Source organism: Neofelis nebulosa, chromosome 14, assembly GCF_028018385.1.
Source record: "Neofelis nebulosa isolate mNeoNeb1 chromosome 14, mNeoNeb1.pri, whole genome shotgun sequence".
Classification (NCBI taxonomy): domain Eukaryota; kingdom Metazoa; phylum Chordata; class Mammalia; order Carnivora; family Felidae; genus Neofelis; species Neofelis nebulosa.
The window spans coordinates 50,834,858-50,859,652 of record NC_080795.1 but is presented as its reverse complement, the minus strand read 5'-3'; the positions used below and the strand labels follow the sequence as shown (position 1 = coordinate 50,859,652).

Here is a 24,795-nt window from a genome sequence, read left to right as displayed (position 1 = left end):
TCCCACCCCAGGCAATTTCATCTACTCCCATGAATTCCACCAGCATGCATACGTTGCTGACTTTCCAATTTCTATCTCTAGACCAGACCTCTCACCAAGCTCCTGGCCTATATGACCAACGTTCTACTCAACAGCTCCCCTTGGATGTCTCGCGAAACCTGCAAATGACATACTAAAAATCCAGCTTGGGGCACCTGGGTGGCTCAGTCAGTTAGGCATCCGACTTCGGCTCAGGTCATGTTTTCACAGTTCGTGGTTCGAGCCCCGTATCGGGCTCTGTGCTGACAGCTCAGAGCCTGGAGCTTGCTTCAGATTCTGTGTCTCCCTCTCTCTGGCCCTCCCCCGCTCCCTCTCTGTCTCACTCTCTCTTTCAAAAATAAAGAAACATTAAAAAAAAATCCAACTTATCTTTCCCCCTAAACATGCTTGTCCTTCGGTTTTCCTTACCTCAGTGAATGGGAATGAAATATTTGAAGTTGAGCAAGCCACTTTCAATCACACCCTCACATATATCCAGCACTCTCTATAAACACTTTCATCTCTTGATAACACTCTTGCATTTTTATTGACTTTCTTCTATCCATTCTCCACAGAGCAGTCAGAGCAGTTTATATTTAATGCAAATATGAGCATGTGGCTTATATGTAGAACATGTCTTCAGAGTGATCTTGAAGTTAAATTCAATAACGGTATTGTGGACTACAAGGCCCTGAATCACTGAGCTCTTCCTTTAAGAGCCTCATCTTATAACACTCTCTCTATTCTTTATTCTGAAATTGGTAAAGAATGAGAAAGAATTAAGCACATATCCTCCCTTCCCTTTAAGAACAGAATTTAGGGGCAAACAGTGGATGTTGGAAAAACCTCCAGAAGATAATAATATCGGCTAATAATACAGAAGGGAGGATAAAATGTAAAAATCACAATTGTGCAAGCCCTAATGATATAATGGAACCTCATAATAATCATCAGGTGAAAAGTTGAATGGGAAATTTCATAATGGATGGATCAAGCTGAAAACAGGTGAACCCTCTGATACACTGTAATATAACTACAGGTGGGACATCTCATCTTTATGTAATATACACCGACACGAAGCAATAGAAAGTACCCAGCGATGTATATGTAGTCTTATTGCCTATAGTATTGAATCTGAATATATTCAAGGATCTAGATTTAACTACCAATTTATAACAAATGAGGGGATAGAGGAGCATGTTACACAACACTGCTAGCATGTAATCTACCTAATTTAGAATGTGAACAATATTCCAGGATAAACACACCGGTTTCTCTAGCAACTAAATGGGAGGGAGGAGTTGAGGAAAGAAAGACTGCTATCAATTCTAAAGACGTGAGAATTGTATCAACTAGTATGTGGACCTTCTTCAAATCCTGGTTTGAAAAAAACAAACATAAAGACATTTCTTGAGATAAATAAGAAAATCTGAAGATGAATTTGAGTTTTATATAATATTAAGATTTACTTTTGTGCATGATAATGCTATTATTTGTGGTTATGTTTTAAATAAAAGTCCTTATTTATTACAGAGGCATACCAAAGCACATATGGGTAAAACATCATGACTTCTGTGATTTGTTGAAAGAAAGAAAGAAAGAAAGAAAGAAAGAAAGAAAGAAAGAAAGAAAGAAAGAAAGAAAGAAAGAAAACTGATGGAACCAGATTGGTAAAATTTGATAATAATTGAAGCTGGGTAATAGGTACATGGGGATCTATCATATACTTCCCTCTTATTTTATGTATATTTGAAACTTTGCATATTAAAATATAAAAATTACAAATAAAAACAAATTAAGTTAAAATATTTGTTCCTCAGATGAGTCATTACTGATTTCCACGTCTCACAATATGGTTTATGGCATCATTTATATTTCTTCTGTACAACAGCCACCACATATGCAGTAAGCACTCAAAAAATCATTATTATTACAACTTGCAGTTTCTGGGAGAGCACAGAGTCTCTGAAGTAGAGGGTGCCTTGGTGGCTCAGTCGGTTAAGCATCAGACTTCGGCTCAGGTCATGATCTCGTGCGTTGGAGCCCCACGTCAGGCTCTGTGCTGACAGCTCAGAGCCTGAAGCCTGCTTCAGATTCTGTCTCCCTCTCTCAGACCCTCCCCTGCTCACACTCTGGTGCTCTCTCTCTCTCTCTCTCCAAAATAAATAAGCATTAAAAATAATTGTTTAAAAAAATAAAAATTCTCTGAGGTAGAGACCACCCTACTTATGTACTGACACATGTCCCAGAGTCTAGCACAGAGCATTGCATGTATTTGACACTCAATATACAGTTGAATAAATAAACTTTTGCCCAACTGACCAACTTATTTCATCTTGTGTCATCAATCAATATTATCCTTGTAATTAGTCTTCCAGTAATCTAGTTCTAAATTTGTGGCCCATTTGTAGCAAGTATATGTGTCTGTATTCACTTGCTCTCATTTTCCAACTACCTCTAATGCACATCCCTGTGCTGGTCTTTACTTATTCTTCTGAGCCCAATTAAGTCCTTTTCTGACTCAGACAAAATAACACCAAATAACTGTAAGGTTTAGTTTTTCTTTCTTTCAATTCTCTGGATATGAGAGCCAATGTTTTTAGGTATTTTTTTCCGAGCAAAATGCTGAGTCAAGGAAAAGAACCAATACCAAAAATCCTTGTCCCCAAATATTTAATGCATATGTTTTAATGAAAGAGGTTATAAAAGGGATAGCAAAGGGTTCTCTTATATGTCAATTCCCACTGGCTGGCAGTATCTTCCTGGAGTGCTTTGTGGAAGAGAATTCTAAGCTGAATTACGTCTCAGCAGGAAAGAGCATAATAATAAAAGTCCTGTTATTAACACAACTGAGGGGGGAGTAGCTAATCAAAGTAGGCAAACTGTGAAGCAGCAATACAAGCTTTATGTTTAAACTAAAAATATACAAAAGCATGTTTAATAATAAAACTTTTGATGTAGGGCCTAGACCTTTGATTTGTACAGGGCTCACTGACTGGTGTTCTAGTAAAGTCAACAACATTCAAATGCTTCATCTACAATTTGTAGTTTGTTTCCATAGAGTGAGGATGTAAAACCACTGGATTGAAGGCCACTGGATTAAGGATATATTTTATTCAGTATGTTATAACTCAAAGATATATCTTTCCAAACAATAATCATAAGTACTTTGCCTCCAACCTACTTTTTTTTTTTTTGGTTGGGTTTATGTGTGCCCTAATTCTACATGAGAGTGAAAACCAGAGTAAAGAAATAAGATAAAAGGAACTTTTTTACTGAGTTTATGTGGCATTCTGTTCTACAAAGAGTAAAGCTTTCATCTTTTAATCCGATATCCACTTAACTACATTACAGAAGATTTATTTTGACCCCCTCTTGTTTCATAAGGGGCTCAAAAGTCTGTAGCAATTTTTGACACTTTGTTATACTGTGCTTCTGACTCTCCTCCCCACATGCCCGCACATGCTTACGCACACGCGCGCGCACACACACACACACACACACACACACCCCTCCCTGCCTCATTTTCATATGGACACAAAGCATTGGGATAAAATGATGGTTCATTATAGTGGTACAGAGCTCTTATCTTCATCCGGCAAGAGTCATTTCCTTCCAAAGATTGAAATGCAAATGTGAAAATTAATGATAACTGCATTATCTGATAGCAGAGATAATACCAATTCACTGTCAGCGTAATACACAGTCATTCTACGATTTCCTCCGCTTCTCACAATATTCTTCTTACTGTCAGACTATATCTATGGTTAACTATGTTTCATAGGTTTCTGTTAATTTACTTCAAATGGCATTTCCCAGATCTTATATCTACCACATTTTCCCAATCAAAAAGGAAACGAAATCAGAACTGTAATCTCCAAGCCCTTCTTTGGACTAGTAAAGAGAAAGGGAAAAAAAAAAAAAAAAAAAACCAAAAACCCTGTATCATTAGTGTGTGCTTCTATCTCCCAGAGGTCTTCCAGCTACCATTCCACTTTATGCAAAACACTCCCATCTTCTGGGTTCAAGGCACAAAGCAGAACTAACCCCATCATCTACATGCTGAACAGCAATTGGATGAGGCAACTTATTTACAGATTTGGTGATCAATTCGGCGTACAGATTTGATGCACAGATGCAACAAGTACACAATCTGATTTTATGCTAGACATTTACTCTTCAAAACATACTTGCATTAAAATTTCCTTAACTCCATCACATTTTCAGCCCAGTTAAATAGAACATAGTTAATATAATCTGATGATGACTTTCACATAGCAAAATGATTTTGCAGAGTGAATTCACCATGGAGATGTTAAATGAAGGCGCATCGTCTGTAAGGCATTGTAATGGCTACTATGGCACAATTGCCGAAATTATATGAAAAGTAATATTAGAGCTATTTATTGAGTACTATGAAGCCTCGAGCTCCGTGTTTGACACAGAAAATTTCATTAATGAGGTAGTGATTATTATGAGCCCCATTTTATAAACAAAGAAACTGAGGCCCTGAGTTATTAACTTACTCAAAGTCACAAAATTCATGAGTGGCAGGGCCAAGATATAAATGGAAGAAATATTTTTATTTCTTCCCCACTCATTATACTACCCCCAAAATAAGTTTCCTTCTATGGAAACTCAGATTTCTATTTAACAATCTAGGAGCAAGTGGTACTGTTCTGTAATATATAATACAAAAAAAAAAATTCCGAATTTTATTCTAGTAATTCATCAAATCTTCACTACAAGGTGTGATTTTCTACTTTATTTTTAAAAAGTTTTTGTAACATTTATGTATTTTTGAGAGGCAAAGAGAGACAGAGCACAAGCAGGGGAGGGGTACAGAGAGAGGGAGACACAGAATCCGAAGCTGGCTGCAGACTCTGAGATGTTAGCACAGAGCCTGACTTGAACCCACAAACCATGAGATAATGACCTGAGCCAAAGTCAAATGCTCAACCAACTAAGCCACCCAGGCGCCCCTGTACTTTATTTTTACTGAAACATCTCAAGCACTTAACATGTAAATACGAAAATAAAAGCGCATGTTTTTCTTGACAAGGGTGTGTCAAAGAATCTAAGGGACTGCTTGATCAAAATTATATCTGTGCATACTTTTACTGATACATATTTCTTGAGATACATTATTTGCACAATTTGAGTAGTGTGATATGTTCATTTACTAAAGCTCCTGGAAATTTCAACTATAGTAGTTGTAAGCCTAATGGTAGGACTTAGATACATTCAATATTAAACCAGAGAAATCAGATTATTCACTATTCCCAAGTGCAAAAGAGGTAACCATGTTTTTAACAATGTAAACTAGAGAACTGGTATTCTTAGAGTTGATAGAAGATGTGACTTTTCAGGTGCTCATTTCATAGAGGTAGATGATGAATTTATAGTGATTTATCTGAATTTTCTCCCCTGAGTCTCCTTCTGAATCTAAATACAGAAGTCAGAACCCAAGACTTTGGCCATAGAGTGTGGTTCTAAAGATTTCTTAAAATAAGAGAGAGCCAGAGATGTAAATCCTATTTCAAAATAAGGTCCATATTCTAACTGTTGGTTGGTGTGAGAGGTTCTACGGTAAGAGAAGACCATTAACATCAAGCAAATCCCACCCTCTCCCAAGCTGTCCGCTGGACACTTTCTACACATCATTTCTTTCAAATTTCATCCACATAACAATGTTTCAGGGTAGCTATTATTATTCCCACTTTAAAGGTAAGCAAACCAAGGCCTGGGCTATTTCATATGCCTAAGGTCACAAGACTGTTAAGTGTCAGCATGTGAACTCAAACACAGATCTGACTCTAGAATTTGTTCAGTTTCTTCCGTAGTTGAAACCATTCTCTACTTTCTAGGTTCACATGCTTAAATATTAGTTGCATCAGTCACCTAAACACAACGCACAAATAATTTTAAAAGATTAAAGAAGAGAAATGGCATCCAAAAGAAATATGGATGGCATCATACTATACCTTTGGACTTCTCCCTACACCTTTCATGATTATGAGTGCATAATAATTATTTATTGAATAATTAAATGTATAAGACTATTGGTAAACTGAAGTACTTACAAGGGTGATGACAGGAAGAAGAGTATTTATTTAGAAAGGAGAGAGAAATGATATATGAAGTACAGGCAAATGCAGATGAGGAGACAGTAGATACCAAGTATCATATCAATTAGGTTCTCAGCAAGGTAGTATCAGGGTAATTTTTTTTTAAGAGCAAGAAAGAAAAGTAAAACTTAAAAACAGTTCCTTGAGATATGGAAATAATGAGGTAATGACGTTTACACAGGCCTGAACCTTATAAGCTTAGTGTGGGTCCAGCTCTCCCTTCCAACAGAGAAAGATTCATAAAAATGTGAAGAATATTTAAGAGTCACAAATATTTAAACATTAAAAAAATTTCACCACAGAAATGTTTACAAATGTAAGATAATTTTTCTAAAGACTATGTAGGTTCCTAATCGTAAGAGTTAACAAAGGTGTGAGCAATTACTAAATGTACCTTTTAGTTGAATAACAAGTAAGGGAACCAAAAATTGGCACTGGGGGATTTGCATATGATAAAAATAGAACACTTCAGAAGAGTTGATACATTACTGAAGTGAGCCGTCGGGAAAGGTTGTGGAGTGGACTTCAATCAAACTCTTTAAAAAATATATATATAAATCCTGATCCATCTTAAATGATGTCAGCTCTATGCCTCTAATTCTTTAGATCATTTTCCTTGTCTTTTGATTCTGCTCTATTTTTATTTGGAGAAAGCTGTCTATCTTAGGTTGATGTCGAGGACTGGGTGGGAGGATTTTAAAATTAGGAGACCTTAAAATCACACCTGGCTCATTACCAATTCATTGGTCATCACGTCTTGACCAATTATTTGCAGTTAAATTCAAAACTAGATGCTTAGTATTTTTAAAGTTGTATCAGATACATTACCGGGCTTTAAAAAAAATGCTGAGAATTTTAAATGGTTCTGCTTCAAGACTCGACAACTCAAAAGCCTTTATAATGATCAGTAATATTTTATGTGTAGGACCTAATTCTCACAGAATCCCTATGAAGTGTGAATGTCATTTTCTACATTTTACAAATGGCAATACAGGAACAGAGAAAGCAAGCAACTTGACAAAAATTACCCAGCAAATAAGTGGCAAATCCGGAATTTGAACCTTAGAATACAGAACGCAATTTCTAACTGTTTGGAAACCATCACTAAAACTTGGACGATTTTCTCCCCTTTATACACTTGGAAAGTACCAACACCGTTTTGCAAATAACAAAAATCGGGGTGAAATATTGATATAATCGCTATTATACGATAGCGAAAGTGCAAAAACATCCCCTATACTTTGTCCTGATTGAAGGAAAAGTAATGAAATTTCTACTTAAAATGCATATCCACAGATATCCTTTTGTTATGAATCAACTTCATTAATTTAGGGGTCTCAAAATAATTAACCCCCTCTTTTTTGGTAAAATACCTGAAGGGAAAAATCTGTTATCAATTTTGCAACAAACAAACAAAAGAACTTTCTTATAGGTACATCTGCTTAGATACATACCTTTTTCCTTTAAAGTTGTTGTTTTTTTTTTTTAATTTTTTTAACGTTTATTTATTTTTGAAAGAGAGAGAGACAGAGAACAACACAGCACAAGCGGCTGAGGGGCAGAGAGAGAGGAAGACAAAGAATCAGAAGCAGGCTCCAGGCTCTGAGTTGTCAGCACACAGCCCAAAGCAGGGCTTGAATTCACAAACCGTGAGATCATGACCTGAGCTGAAGTTGGATGCTCAACCAACTGAGCCACCCAGGCGCCCCTAAAGTTTTTACATATTCAGGTGTGCCAAAGAAAAGAGCATAAACATGTTCACTACAACAATTAAATAATAATTTCATTAAATCAGATACATAAAAGAAATTTAACTCAACAGTGAAACATCTCATCCTGGATGACACATCATTCTTTACCTTGCTCCTCTCTCTCTGTCTCTAAGTTAATAAGACAAGTTTACTTCCGGAAAAGCTTCCCGAAAAAGGCGGCATTGGGTGTGCCCATGTGTTTAATAATTTACCACTGCGTGAATGTGCTTGCATACTCCCAAGCCACAGGGAATACAGTGGGCCCCAGACCATCAGAAAGAAGAAAATCTGCCCCCTCCAAGTTTCCACCATCGAAAGAGCAGCCAGAATGTACACTCTGTAAGTAGGCATATCCAAAAGGCCATTAAATCTAATTAATTTTAAATGTAAAAACTCTAAGCAGCACACATATGCCTAATTCCATGAATAAAAAACAGCACAATACAAACTTCATCTATCCTTTTGAAATTAAATGTAATCCTCAAGAAAAAAAAATGAAATTTTCCAAAGATTTTTTTAAATTTTAATCCAAGGAATTCTTTCCTCTACCGAGAAGACAGAAAACATTATGCTATAAGGGGAAAATGCCAGAAGTCTACAACTTCTTCCAAACCCTTAAAAAGTGGTATAATGGCACTTTAAATATAACACATTTTGATCCAAAATCTTGTATAACCATTATGTTGTATGTACACAGAATACAAACATTTGTGTGTATCATGAATAACATTAGAAATGACATCATAATAATCAGCTATACTGCATCTTCATTTTTGTTTGCATTATATTTTCCAGCTGCTGGTTTCAGACAATTACCACTGGAGTCCTTCTCTTCTTCACGCACAGCAGAGAGCAATTTGCAAAGTCATGCAAGGGTGAAAATGTGATTGAAATATAGGGATCTTTCTTAATGAAAAATGTTACTGCTTTAGAAATTATGGCTAAAACTATTTCAAAACCTCGCTTATATCTTTAAGTCCTATGACATAATAGTCTCCATTTATGAATATACCATCAATTGTAAATTACTTGGCACCAAATATAGTTTTTTTTTAGTGAGTTCTTATGAACTGTATATATTTACATAAAATTATGCTGGTGTTTAGGAGTATTTTCATCATTTTTTTTCTTGACATGATTAAATATCAGGATTTTTAAAATCAAATTAAATTTTCATTCATAAAGATGAAAATGTTGCCAAAACCTTGAATCAAATAGGAGTATCCGTTGATATTTTCTAAACTTCTAAATATATATTGAGATTTAATCTACAATTTACAATATGACTAAATTAAAAATATTTCTTTATAGTATTACTGTTACTTGTTTACATGTGTTAAAATTATTCCCAAATTGAAAGTAGATATAGCATCAAGATTTTTGTTCAAAAGAAACCCAAAAAGGCAAGTAGAATGAAGTAATTTTTATGTGACTGTGGAGTGAGAAAAAAATGGAGATTTTAAGCAGAAGAAACACTGCTTTTTCTAGTTTATTTAACAGAAAGATAAAAATCTTCTTTAAATAATGTTTACTTAAACTCCCATGTAACCTCCATTCACACACACAAATATATATATGTATACGTATATATATATTTATTATACATATATACATGTATATACATACATACATACATACATGAGCTGAGATTGTAAGAGTTTTACAACCTAATTAAAATTTTTAAGAGGAAAAAGTGAATTCCTGATAGTAGCAACAACCGGTTGAATTTTAAATTTTCTGTCCTACCTGGTCCATCCCAATCATCTGTCTCAACTCCAGGCTGGCCTGGCTTTTCTGACTGTGTGTCCCCATCTGATTCTGCTGTCTCCTGGACTCCTTCATCATCACCTGAAAACACCAACACAGAGAGAAAAGGGGAAATAGTTAAAGCTCTCTATTTGACATTCAGATCCGGTAAAGGGATGTCCTTAGAGTATGTCTAAGCATATGTTGGTTACATATATTTGTCATTATGCAGAGAAAATGACCATGATTAATCATTTTGATATCTACTGTGGATTTATAGTAAAGAAAATCAGCATTAGTCATCAATACATGAATACATAAAGTTAACTGCTATAAACAAAAACATTTCTGTAAAAAATTCAGTGTTATTAATATTTTATATAAGAATAAAATTAAAAAAGCAGTGTGTAATTACCACTTTTAATATGGAAAACCTTAACTCTTGTATTTCCAAATAATAATTTTTATAAAGGCAAGACGCAGCAAAACAAAAACAAAGCAATTAACTGGCTTAGGGTAAGACATATTTAGGTTTGGGGCCGAATTTAGATTATTTTGAAGATTCCGCCCCCCCCCCCCCCCAGCTTTTAGCTTGCTAAAACCTATTTTTTAAATGGGTATAAAAAGGCCATAAATAATTAGCATATGAGATGAGCCAGTGACTCAAGTCTTCACAATGCAAGAAACTATAAAGCTATACTTGAGAAGTGAAGGGAGTTCACACAGTTTCATGTTTTCATTTCCACATAAGAAAAAAAAATGTTATATTTTTTGAGCGAGAGTATAGTTATGGCAAAGAACATATGTTAACAAGGCAAGTGCATATCAAGAGGTCTAATTTATAAGAACCTTCACTTTAAGTAATAAAGCAACTCCTTTATAGGAAAGTAATCCATGGTAACATGGTACACACAAAAATATTGCAAAATATACCTACTATAAATGGTAATAGAGATCAGAAAACCGAATAACAAGAAAATGCGATGTCATACCAAATTCGTTCCAAAATGGATACCAAAAACATGGCAATTAGATGTTGAATCTAATAATGCTAAAAATTTTAAATTAAATTACTTGCCCACCTAGGCTTTCTCTAAAGTATTTTCCACATAGTTGTCCAAATCTATAATAGTACTTAAGTTTTTATATGATTATAACAAAAAATACATTGAATTCTTAACATCTTTACAAGTAACACAGAAATAACAAAATTTTCAGGAAGCGATTCTTATTGCAAAGACATTAATGTGATGTTGATGAGTTTTGAACGTCAAACTCCATAAATTTTGTATTTCATTTCCATATATAGCTTCACAAAATGAATCATTTTTAAAAAGTGGAATAAAGGTAGAGAGAATGCAGAAACCCAGTGACAACTCTGTTGTCACCATTTCCATAGCACAGGATCATTGGCTCTGGTGGGTGACAAAGAATAAAAAAGATACCCCCACACCGCCAAACCCATGTTTGGAATTGAAGGATCTTTGAAAGTTGAGTTCTCTCTTCTTTTCAGGATGACTACAATGAATAGCAAGGGAATTATTTCCATAAAATAATAGATACTGAGCATTTACCATGTTTAAGGAACTGTAGTAGATATAGCAGGATATATATGGAAAAATACAATACTTTTTTGGAAGGAGCATAAAACCCATTTAAGAGAGTAAGTTCACAAATAATGAGAGTGCAAGACAAGGTCCAAGTGCCATAAGAAAGGTACAAAGACTCAGGAGTAAGATAAGACTTTTAATCTGTGCTCCTTTTTACAGGTCACGTAGAAGAACATGGACACATCAACCAATTATCTTACAAGATCAGTGGAAGAGTTCTGCTCTCACTTCTCAGACGCAAAGAGGGATGGTTCTCAGCCTGCATAGACAAGTAGGCTGTACAGCCTTTTAATATTTTCAAATGCTGTGAACCCTGAACCAAGTGCCCCTCAGCCCAACCCTCCCTGCCCCAGCCCCTGTCTAGTGTGCCCCCTCCTATCTCCCCTAATCCAGAGACTAGGGGTTTACGTCTATTCAGCAAGAGGTTTATGGCATCTGCTCTGATCGGTCAGAGCCCAAGTTGTACCAGTTGTTAAGTACTTTGAAAAGTATGCCCACATATATATGAGTATTGAACTAAAGCTATGCAGGCAGCAGACTGGCATAACTGGACTCATTAAGGATTAGCTCTGGCAGAAAACCCTGATACTTTCTACGAGCTAGTTATTCTCGGCTTGCCCCTTCCTGATGGCCTCAACTGACTCTCTTCCCTCTATGTCCTACTTTGTACTTTGTGCCCCATGAGGCAGAATTCTGTGGACCCCATCACTGGGGCTGCTTTATTCTCTTATTCCTGGGCGGGTTCAATCAATGGGAGGCACTTACAAGATGAGACGATCAGGGAGCAGGAAGAGAGAAGACAGGTACATGTCCTCCAACCCCATCTTTTTTAGGGTCTCCAGTTGGGAGCAATGGCTGTGTTGTACGTGGGCACTCTTAAGCGGCTCATATGCTTCTCCCACACTCCCGCAGTACTATCACTTCCCATGACTCTTCAGATCAGGAGAGCTAACAGCTTCTCACTGTTGCCAGCCATCAGTGCTCCCCATCCCTTGTTGGTTTGGTTTCCTTAACCGTCTCCATACCTTGTACACTGTCTCGTCACCAAACTCTCTTTAGCAAAACCCACTGGCCAAGTTATCAGTTTCCTTCTGGGACCCTTACTGAAGTACTCAATTTCTTCCGAACCTCCTTATGTAATTATGTTCATAGTTTTTCGTCCAGTCATGCGTAGTAAGCTTTCTTTAAACAGAGTCACTTATTAAGCACTGGGTGTTATATGTTAAGTAATGAATCACTAATTTCTACTCCTGAAACTAATTATTACATTATATGTTAACAAATTAGAATTTAAATAAAAACTTAAAAAAAGCAGACTCACTTTTTATAACATACAAACATTTTTTTAATGAAAATTTTATCACTGCTATAAAAGAAAAATCAGGATTAGATGCTCCTAATAGAAGGTAATAATGAACATAAATACAATAAAAATAAAGGTAACATTACTAACTTCTAGATATTGAGTTTATTTAGACTCTGAGTCTCTGGTCTCATTTCCCTGTGATAGAAAGGAAGAGTAACAAGTTATTTAAGTCACAGTAATACGAAGATGAAACATTTTCACTGATCCACAAAGAATACAAAAAGCTTGAAAACCTTCTCACCAAATGATTCAATGCTACTTAATACAATAATCCATGTAGCACCTTAATCTTCTGGTACCTCTAGGATACCAGACCCAATTGGGGGAAATATGACCTTTACAACACTTTATTTTTCATGGACACTGGAGCCCACAGACTGAGTGGAGGTTTAACTCAGGGGAATAACGCAGGGGAATTTACAAAGGAAAATGTCTTCCCCAACAGTGAAGAGTAAAGAATGCAACCTATAACTTTAAACGGTGTCCGTTTCTTCTAAGCACTCTTCTCATGTCTTATGAATCTTGAAACAAGGAAATCTGAGCAAGGTCGGGGGTTGGGGGAGGACTCTGGAGGTGATCTGACCCAAATTAGAGAAATCTACTGATTACAAAATCGATGCACAGATAGGGTAACTTATGTATGATCTTAGAGCCACTATATTTATTTCTGCATCAGTCACCCCTCCCAAACCTTCACATGCTGGACCAATTAAGTGTTTCCCAGTCATCACAGGGGTGACTGATGGAAGCAGCTTTTAGTAGATATCCTTTCCTCAACAAGTAAGAAGCAGGATTATAGGGGAGCATGAAGAGGCATCATAAAGGCCACCACAAACAGCAGTTTATACAAGGTTAGGAATTAAATCTGAGTCTTCTAACTGCCTGTCTAGCATTCTTTCCAAAATATCCTTTCTTGCCTCTTCTATACTCCACCCCCACCAGTTGAGTAGAGAACCATGCATACCTGGAATAGCTGAATAATCCCAGAGCAAGACATACCCAAGCAAGCATGGGACATGCTGTTAAAAATTACATATCCCCCCCAAAAAAAATTACATATCCAAGGGCTCAGATAGTAGAATTCTGGGTAGAACCATTTGGATAAATTAAGTTCTATATGCAGATATTAACTATATCATCCTGATGGCCACACAAAGGAGTAAATCTTTCTGAATTTTGCTATTACATTTGAATTGCTGGAAACTCGGGATGCCATGCAAAATTTACTCAATTGTGAATATTTATAGTGCATATTTCTGAAGATACAATGAGATATATACTTTCCCTTAAGGACCATATAATCTAGTAAAGGAGTCAGATAATATGCATAAGAGAAGTAACCACTGATAAAAAACCATAATCAGGGTAATCCATGAATAATTCCAAATGAAAACACATAAGATACAGAAATTCAGAGACCAGAAGCGTAAAATGACAGTGACCAATGGAGAACCTAGTACAATTAATTCTGAAGTTCTTCACATTGAAGTCAATGAAATATTTAAGTAGGGGGTTGATATGATCATGCGACACAAATACAATAGCCAACATATATTTATTGGGTTTCCATGAACATGTTTTTTTCTCAGACATCTGGTCTTTGGGTCCCCCCTTACTTGTTCTATAACCACAATCTGACTCATGTCTCAGACATTCTTGCCCAAAAACTTTTGTGAGACTATAGTTAAGTCTACTTTGAAATATTTTATTTGGTAAATTACATATTTGGAAGGAAAAATAATGAGAAGTATAGTGGGAAAAAGGGATGTTTCGAAGACTATATTGTGGAGGAATCACAATAATCATGAAAATCAGAAGTTAAAAGAATTCCCCTGAATCTGTAAATGTTTATCTTTATTGAAGAGAGATGAAATAAACCATTCTTTATTAATATATTAAAATAAATTTGGAGTCCCAGGCACTGTGCCGAGCACTAAGAATATAAAACAAAGATGGTTCCGCTTCTCATATAACTTCAGACTAGGACAGAGACAAATCAATAATTGCAATCTTGTGTGGCAAATGCTTTAGTGAGACCAGTCCAAGACGTGACAGGAGCACACAGGCATGACACCTAACCCAGACTTGGTGCAATAGAAGGTTCCTGGGGGAAAGAACCAATAACATTTCTGAAATTCTGGAGGCGTTATCTTACATAAAACTGAATTCTGTAGGTTTCATGCCCTGAGGCTCCATGACTGAAAACCATTTCTCAGATTAAAAATGAAAGTCATCTCCCCAAAGAATTCCATATAGAGCATTACAGTAATTAAGTTGCTGTGCAGGAAAAATGGTGGTCAAACTGACCACATTTCAATGATGTGAGAGTAGAATCCATACAAAGTTTTAAGATGCTAAGAGAAGTAATTTGAGAACTGCTACTACAGTATGATGGTTGAATGCATGAAGTCATTTCGTTCATTCAGCATAGGCTAAATTTACTCAGGATCATTCTCATCTAATATCTTGGGAAAAAATAGCAGGATGACTACAAATCTCAGCAGACCTTGATGCACACAGAAATTTGGTAAATCACTCAAAATGAAAAAAATATAATTTAGCCTATTAGAGGCTTGATTGAACTAGTAATTTCATATAATAAAATACTTTCATTAAATGTCACTTAACTGCCAGATTGGAACTATTGAGCTTAGATTTCAACTTGCACCAACATCTGGAGCAATACTCAGTATTGATAATCCTGATTCATGGAACAATTTGCTCTAATTTGTTTCATTATGCAGCACATATAATTAGAACCACTGAAAATAAATATTGCAGAGTATTTAGTTAAGGAAACACTGTAAAGATAGTTGATTGTATACAATTAACAGCTCAAAAGAAATTACATTTTGCAACTGTTTTAAGCTATTTTAAAACTGGGTAAATGTGTAATATATATCACATTAAGAAAAATAAACTCAGGACAGGAGAATAGTTTAAAGCCCTTGATCAGTTATTTAATCATGTTTCTTAAAGAAAAAAAATGCGAAAAAGGAAAAGATGACCAAAAACATAAGACTGTCATGTGAAGTGACACACATGGGTGCAGAAAACAAAATGGGCTGGAATTAAATTTATATTCATCTCCGTATCTGCACATAAAGATGAATAAAGGCAGAGAACAGGTCTGCACGCTTGGGTTCTATATTAAACCTAAACATGGCTAACATTTCTTGACCACCCCTCAGCACTAAATGTTTTGTGAACATCACATCAGCCCTGCCATGCAATGTTATCCCTGTATTTCAGAAGAGTAAGCCAACAGGCAGATATGTGAGAAGATGCCCAGGCATAGTGCTAGCAAGTGGAACATCCAAGAATTGACCCCAAGTCACTCTGACTCCAGCGACCATACTCCAAACCTATTAGGATATTACAGTGAATCTCTATTGATGATCAAGCAACAAAGATAGCTGCTTCTCCTTTCCATATATAATAGGCCTTGTTCCTTCACTATGCTTACATATTAAAATGAAAGATTTAATGGATATAATATTTAGAAGCATTATTTTTCTGAAGGTATACTGTTGGACTTGGAACTCAGTAAAATCAACTACACATAGATGCTTAATCAATTACCATTACTCACTGATGAGTTATAAAATTAGATCTTGGTTTCATTCTTTTTACCCTAACCTACTGCAGTATCATTACATTTGCTAATTAATTGCCTTCAGCACATTATTTCTATTTAATAACTAAAATATGTCACATTTGTCAACTTTTAGACCCTTCATCTTCCGAGTTTATCTCAGGAAACTAACTCTCATTTTTATGGTAATGTTTCTATCTAATTCATTTTTAATCTTTTTACTAATGAAAAATGAAATGATTAAAAAACAATTTAATCAAATATGAAATCTCTGAATTACTTTTAAGAAAACACTATTTTTTCCCTTCACAATAGGGACTTGCTTCTTTCCCTTTCAATATATTTATTCTCATGGAAAATTTATACACAGAACTTTATTTTGATACTAATCCAACCCCAGCTTCTTTGTGATTTGAATGGAAATGACTTTATTGACCATTGTTTTTTATTTATTTCTATTTTTGATTCTTATATGTTTGAAATCAGTACTCTAAGTAGCTTATGAAAAATGGCATGAATAATTAATAGCCAAGATAATAATGACAAGTTTGTTAAGATACTGCTTCAAAAGCTTTGTTGGTAGGAAAAGGACAAGAAGACAGAAAAGGATGCTAGGAAGAGAATTGCAGAAAGAGCTAGGAATGCATTTGACATCCATTCATTTACTTGCTAAATTCTTTATTCACATACTTTTAAATAGAAATTTCAGTGTATTTTTAGCAAAGCACAAACACATTTAATGGAATAACCACTATATATATCCAGAGACCAATTCATAAAAAGATGAAACAGAATAAATGTCAAGCGGTAACAAAATCTATAATATTTCTAAAATTATGGCTATGGAGTTAATGGTTTTCCATTGCAAGATTAAACTCTTTTGTTGCTCTTTTAAAAGATATCATACATATTTTGTGGGCCCTTCCATTTTCCTTAGTCTAGTTTTCAGAATCAATGAGAGCCCTATAGGGGGAAATTGAAGGTGTTATTGAGCAATATAATACACAGCACAAATGACTCGGGGAACTGCACCAGAATATAGTCTTTCGAACACATGAAACAGAATCTTCAAATTCCATATTAGGTATTGTTGGCAAGGTGGTCAAAGCAGCAGCTTTCCTTGCTGGGAAAAAATAATTTCAAAACCATAAACACCTTTTCACCCAAAGTTAGACATGCCTGTATAAATTAAAGATTTGCCACATACTGAGAAAGCCACTTTTTCAGCACAAATAGCAGCAGTGTCTGCCAGCAGTCATACAAGAAAACAGCCCTCCTCAACCCTGCTCCTTTAATCCATGTAGTTCCTATCAATATTAACCTCTTATAGAAATTCTTGTACAATAAAACTATTGAACTTTCTTGACTAAGAGTGTTACTGTAGCTGTTAGTCATCCCTATAATGTATTTCGCAATCAGCTAAATCATCAAAGTATTTTTTAACAATGAACAGTTCAGAAGTGACAGATCTACTTTCTTGTTCACACTGCTTATCAGAGAATAGATATCACATATGTTTTCCAGGTGCTTCCTATAGTTAGGATACCTTCACAGAAGCCGCTCATGAAAGATAAGGTCATAAAAGAGATGAAAAATGTGTGAGCTTCATACACTTATGGTTTTATCATCAGACAAGATAGCTTTGGTTAAAGGACTGTAACAGTCAAAAACAGAAAACTACAGCTTTGTATTGAAGGGCGAGGACATTTAAGTTTACGATTCAGTTCTGGTTTGCTTTGCCTAATAGCCTCACGATATTGTTGGGCTTAAAACAACTGTTTGTTTATAGATTCATCAAACAAAAGCATCATGTTAAATTAACACTGCATTGTCAAAATTATAGATATGGTTATGTCGCCAGATACAAAAATAAAAATGTACAATTATTATCCCTTTTTGCCAATACCTAAGAAGATACCTAAACATTTCAACCATTTGATAAGAAAAGGTCCATTATTCTATGGACCTCTATAATGGTGTCTGACTTAAGTCTCCCTTAGATGTGCTGTAAGTGTATAAGAAAATGTAGGGTTTTGCCATATTCTGGATAGTTATATTCAGTAGACAGTTATTTTTAAAAATGCATGCGATCTCCTTACTATGTCACTGTTTTGGCAATAACCTTTTATCATATTCCAGAATATGAGCAATTAAACACGTCAATAGAATAGAGTCCACATTTATCTGATTATGAATTTTCAGACACTGGATTTCTTGATTTCAGACAATTGTGGATGACAGTGGTGACAGCCGTCCAGAGCTAAGTCTGCTACCTGGAGAAGAAGCTCCTCTCTACAGTTAACAGGCAACCACCATAATTTGTGGCATTCTATCACAGCCAGTAAGAGGGAATTATTCAACATACTGATGTTTATGGTAGCTATATTACATAAAAGTCACAGTGTTAATAACTCAGGAATAAAGGACAGTGATTTATAAATTATTTCTACAGTCTTAAACACTTACCCCACATTTGAATATCATCTCCCATGTGAAAAGAGCTTTTCACAAAGTTTAAGTTCACTAAAGATCTGGTGCATAAGGGAAATATCCACATGTGATAAAATAAGGCAAATTCTCAGCAGTATATCATTCAAAAATTTCTGCTTCTTATTACTTTTCTCTATGGACACTTGAAAAAAATCAATATATAAGCCAAGTGTGGGAGAATAAAAAAAAAAAAACCTACTTTAAAAAGATTTTTCTAAAATGTGTATCTCAAAGCTTGTATTTAACTATTTTTCCTCATTGTCTCTTCCCTTTCTCCCTACCTACCCCACCCCTGCCCCCCAAAAAAACCCTCACTGAACTATTATATTCCATTCAGAAAAGGAGCACGTGGGTGCTGAAGCGTCCGACTTCAGCTCAGGCCATGATCTCACGGTTCATGGGTTCGAGCCCCATGTCGGGCTGTGCTGACAGCTCAGAGCCTGGAGCCTGCTTCGGATTCTGTGTCTCCCTCTCTGTCTGCTCCTCCCCCATTCATGCTCTGTCTCTCAAAAATAAACATTAAAATTTTTTTTTTTAAATAAAAAGACAAAGAAGAGGATCCTACACAGTTAAGGCACTTCTTGCTCCAAAGAAGAAAGTAATGCCTGATAATCTGTAAGTGAGGATACTCTCAACTGTAATTTATCTTTTACAGATCTGTTGTTGTATTATCAACAAACCGTCATCCCTTCAGTCTGCTGGCTTCGGTCTTCAAGATTCAAACCCAGCATTCATTTTCGGAAATCATCACCATCAACAACAACACAAAGTAAAGCCAAATCCCACAGTCTCTGAAATGGTCTCTTTAACAAGCCAGCCCCATCTACACAGAAAGACCAAGCCAGTTTAAGATGATGTCTGAACACTGCTTTCCATAGAACCTTATTGTTTATTCCTTCCTCTTTAACAAAATGATTTTTCCAAAGAGGCCTCATAATCCATTTAAGAATATGATTCATAAGCAATTACTCATTACCATAGTGTTCCATTACTACAATATAATTTACTAATTACAAACAGACTTTATTCAAGCCACACATACAAAGTGCTAAAGGCCAGCGGAGAATGAATATTCTGGGACAGCAACCAACAGCTTCAGTCTGTATCTGAAGGCCCTTTATCCAACACTAGTTCAGATACCTAATGACAAATGACTCTCAGAGCTCAAAACTAGGGGATAACAGTTATTTCTGCAGATAAATTGAAATTACACCTTACCCCCATTTTCTCTCTCTACTATGGCTTATGGGAAGCTCGGATTTGCATTTAATGCTTCAGCTTTCAAGATATCTATCTTCCTATTTATGCTCCTTCTCGTCATTTCCTATCCTTCACCTTAGGGTCATTGTCATCTCTCTGGCCCACACCTATTTCTCCAGGGTCAACTCACACAACAATCTCCATCACCCTCTTTGCATGCTCATCAGGCTCTTGCCAACCATATGCTGTCCCATCTATCTGAAACATTATTACCTCTTTTTATCTAATTAATGCCTATTCAGCATTAGATGCCAGCTCAAGTATCGTATCCTTAAAGGATACTTTCTCTGACCTTCCTCACTATGTCAAACCACCCTGTACCACTTATGTGATTATTTTAGTAATGCCTGCCTCCCCACTATCATGTAAATTCCAGAATAGCCAGAGGCTTCCCTGTGTTTACTTACATGGTATCCACAGCATGCCCCACAATGTCTGATATAGCACATGTTCAATAAATATTTATCAAACTGGATAAAGTATGCATATTGAGTGAACTGACTGCATAACGCTTTGAGTCATTAACCCAATAATCAAGTAAAGGCATATAAAATCTATGCCCTTTGCATAAGCTGAAAACCCTTCATAGTAACAGAATTTAGAGCTGGGCATGTGGCCGCCTGATCATAAAGACCACATTTGCCAGCCTCCCTTTTAGTGAGGTGGACCACTCATAAGACTAAGTTCAGGACAAGAGAATAGAAATAGGAGAGTTTTGTGGCAGCTTCCAGGAACCTATCCTTCTAGTTGAATCTAATCCTGATTAAGTTTGCATATCTGTGCAATAAAAAGGAAAAAAAAATATTCTAGGTCACATCAGCCTCATTCCAACTCAGATCCAAATCTAGCTTCTACCGCCAGTGGAGAGAGAGTCCCATGTATGCTATCACAATGCCCATTCAGACTCTTTTTACCACAAGGTCTCCCCACACCACCTCCTCCCTCAGGGCCAGCAAGAGGTCCTTGGCTGCTGGTGATAACGCAGGAAAAACATAGATAGTATCCACAGCATCATCCAGATTTTTAGAAGCGTGGGAGAATTTTTCCCCCTTCTGCTCTAATTTTTAACACAGCACTTTCATGAGTGTCTGTGGTCTCTTTAGGCACAGGGTGACTTATCCCATAATGATAACAGATTTGGAATTCAGATATCTAAATACCAAGACATTTTGGGAACCTTACTCAAGGTTTTCTAAAAATGATGAATTTGAAACCACACTTCATGCTGGATCATTGCTATCTCCTCTGAGCTCACTCATATTGACCAAAGGTACTAATGGGGGTTGACTCAGGCTTTCTGAAGCCTAAAGCTTACACAGTTTGGGAGGCCCTCCATAAAAGAGAAATACAAAGCCATAATTAGAAAATTAGGTGCAAGGCCTTGGAAGGAGTCTATGCGAGTGAGGAGTTCTAAAGCTCCACTGCGCTGCACTGAACTATCCTGGACGTATCATTTGATATAAAAGTAGCTAAACAACTGCCAAATACACGAAAATGGTAAACTAATATATCTAATATTGCTCTGGCAATGTTAAGTGTAAAGATAAGATTCACATTTTATGTAAATTTTCAAAACTCCTTCCTTTTATTAGTGATCAGAGTTTTTAAGGCTGCTTCGGAGGTTCTTCTGCACAACTGCCAATATTAAAGAGAAAACATCATTCTTCTCTAAGTTGGGTTTTCCTTAGGATACAGGCTATTTTCCTTGTCCATTTCCTTCAGTATCACTCTGTATTTTTGAAGAAATGTTTCTTGTTATGAGTTCCTGTATTTCAGCATTCCGTTTGGTATTCGGCCACCAGGACAGGATAGAGGCGCCCAAGACCCAAGGATTAAATGAGGCAGGTATGTGCTGGTAAATAGCACAATACAAGGAAGCTTGAGAAAGAACACACTCCTTCCTTTATCAGCTCAAACTTAACATTTTTTCCACTCCTTTTAGATATTCCTTGTCTCACTTATTCATGTTTTCTTTTCCTTACTAGAGGGCTGTATGTTTAAGAAACGAGAACATTCTTTGCCTCTGTACATGTGTGGTCTGTGCAAACACTCACACATATCAATGCTTCTACAACCAGAAACAAGTAATATAGGTTCTCAGTGTTGTTTAGACTGGATCACAATTCGCATTGAAAAAAAGCTTATCTGAATCAAAAATATACGGTCTTGTGCTAACGCTGTGCAACAAGAGAAATTATATCAAATCCTATTGTTAAATAGGTAGGGGGGGGCAAGTGTTTTATGTATCTGTAGATTTCTACCTTGATAAATCACTATCTTTAAAAATAATCCTTAAAGAGACCTTCCTTTCTCACTGTCAGAAAAATATAATCACAGCCTACTGTCTGTGCAATTCCACTCTCCATCTCCTACATACGTAAGACGTGGTAAGATACAGCCACTGTCAAGTTTCAGAACAGTTCCTTGTCTAATCTTTCCGCTTCTCCAGATCTCTGATACAGAACCTGTTAGAATGTACTGCTTACTTTTCCAGTTCCTATGTTTATCTCACTTCCACTTGTGCCATCCGCTGCACTGCATTTCCTTCAGAAAAGTGAAAAGTTTCCACGGTGCCCAGAGCTTTCCCTGCAAACAATGCCCTCTTCCCCTCTTCCTTCCTTCCTTTCTCCGCTTTTTATTTGGTCTCATTTTGTGTTAAGGTCAAGCTGTTTTTTAAAGAGTTCACTTTGCAAACATTTCTACAGGGCTGAAATTCCGATCCAAATAGTTTTTGATGGATTTGTAAACATTCTTGCCATTCGTTACTGGCTTCTGCCCACGTACACACATTTTGGGTTGTCCCCACTCATTTCAATTACCTGAAAACAACTTCGCAAGAAACGGGCAGTGAGAAACCGTGGCTTATTTTATGCCACCCAACGCGGGTGACATAACCATCCAGTTAGTATAATGAGTCTAAAGAGCATTCAACATAGCCCTCTCATTATGTCAAAATGCCAACTCCACTCACTGCTAAGCTAGTTTATGTTGATACAGAGTCTTGAAAGATGTAACAGAGGAGGCTCTAAATATTTTAAGCACGCCTCTCATTCCTTGAACCTTTCTTTTTTATTTCTTTTTCTTAATATATCCCCTTATTCTTGACTGACACATCAGGCTTGATACGTGTTTAATTAGAGAATGCCACATTAAAAATACCTTGGAAAAGTTAGCTTTATACTTCATATGCCCAGGCTTCGTCAGATGGGTTCCTGTTCTTCTACAAGAATTATACTGATGGGCACCAGAAAACAAAATCAGTTCTCTATTTTCATAAGTATAATCACCTTAGTTTTCATTTTGTATTAACCTTTAGTAGTTTTGTGACTTTGACCAAGTTACTGACCCTCTGAAAGTCACAGGGGAAAATAGCATCTACCCTGCAGGACAGTAAGTTGATTAGAGATGATTCACGTACAGCAAGACGTCTGACTTTCAGGAGCAGTCAGCAAATGAAAGTTGTTATTACCATTATTATAATTATTATAATTGGTACATAGTCTCAATGCCAATCTCTGGAATCTCATTGAACTACAAAAAAGAAGCTGAAACAGCAATCTGCATTCGTTATCAGTATTTACTCCATTGCTGTAACACATTCAGTTATTTTTACTTGACCTTTTAAGAACAACAAAAAAATGACTGACTTTATTACTGTAATTAAATTCATCCTACCACAGCTTTCATTTCCTTTTACACCTTCTACATTTAGGCCTACCAGAGATAAAGATTATCCCACCAGGTAGTAGAGGGGCAAGCTATTTAATACTTCCTGTTGCTTCTTAAGTAATAATCAAAACATTGTGAGAAATTTTATGTACTCACAAGGAAATACAAATTTTGTATTAAAAGACACAGAGCTTTGGAAGTCTTATTTGGTATAAACCTGAAATACGTTAGTGCAGAACAAAGGACATTTTCTCAAATCATTTATGCTGTTTAAGGATAAAAAGTAGAAGAGATGCAACTCCTAACAGATCAGTTTCTCTAAAATGATAACATTTTATCTAAGATCATGTGACCAACTGTCAGATTCAAGGTTGTAGAAGACGTTAACTCCATATGATTACAATAAATTAGCTTCCCAGGGTTCTCTAATGCTAATGCTATGTTCGTAACGTAAATTTTCCATAAATAGAAAAATAAATTAAGAGTTAGTACATGTAAATGACTGGCAAATATTAATGTACACCTGCATGAATTGTTATGTGTGTATATATATATATATATATTAATTAAAAATGGCTATTTATACAATTACAACTTGATCAAAACTACTTCCTTCAAGGAACATGGGCTCTTTATTCATCCAAATATCACTGAGAAAATGTAACAATAAAAGGGCTTATAAATAGGTAGTTCTCCTTTACAGTACTCAGCTAAAATTAATGATTAATTCAGTATCCAGATTAAAAGTGAAAAAAATCAAACAACATAGATGTTTATTAATACCAGATGTGTGTGTGTATATATATATATATATATATATATATATATATACACATATATATATACATATATATGTGTGTGTGTGTATATACATATGTGTATATATATATGTATATACATATGTGTGTGTATATATACACACACACACATCTGGAAATACTACATATATATAACATATATAGTACCAGGAGGTTAAATAAATTCTTACTCTTCCTGTGACTTGCAACATTTTAGGGAAAACAACCAACTATAGTAAATTTTGCAGGTCAAAAAATGTTCTTTCACTTACAAAAACCTTACACATAAAACCAAAAGGCGATTCCTCTAAATGGCAAAATATGATTTTGTAAGTAATTTTCCATTTTTATTATCAACAACAATG

General features: G+C 35.8%; 1 protein-coding gene across 2 annotated transcripts in view; it reads right to left on the bottom strand.

The window, feature by feature from the left end:
- Positions 1-24,795, bottom strand: part of ZFPM2 (zinc finger protein, FOG family member 2) — a 471,767-nt gene that overhangs the window by 341,639 nt on the left and 105,333 nt on the right. For both annotated transcript variants that reach the window (XM_058698815.1, XM_058698816.1), the window contains one exon: positions 9,644-9,745. In XM_058698815.1, the coding sequence (XP_058554798.1) occupies positions 9,644-9,745 (102 nt within the window). The remainder of the gene's footprint in view (positions 1-9,643; positions 9,746-24,795) is intronic.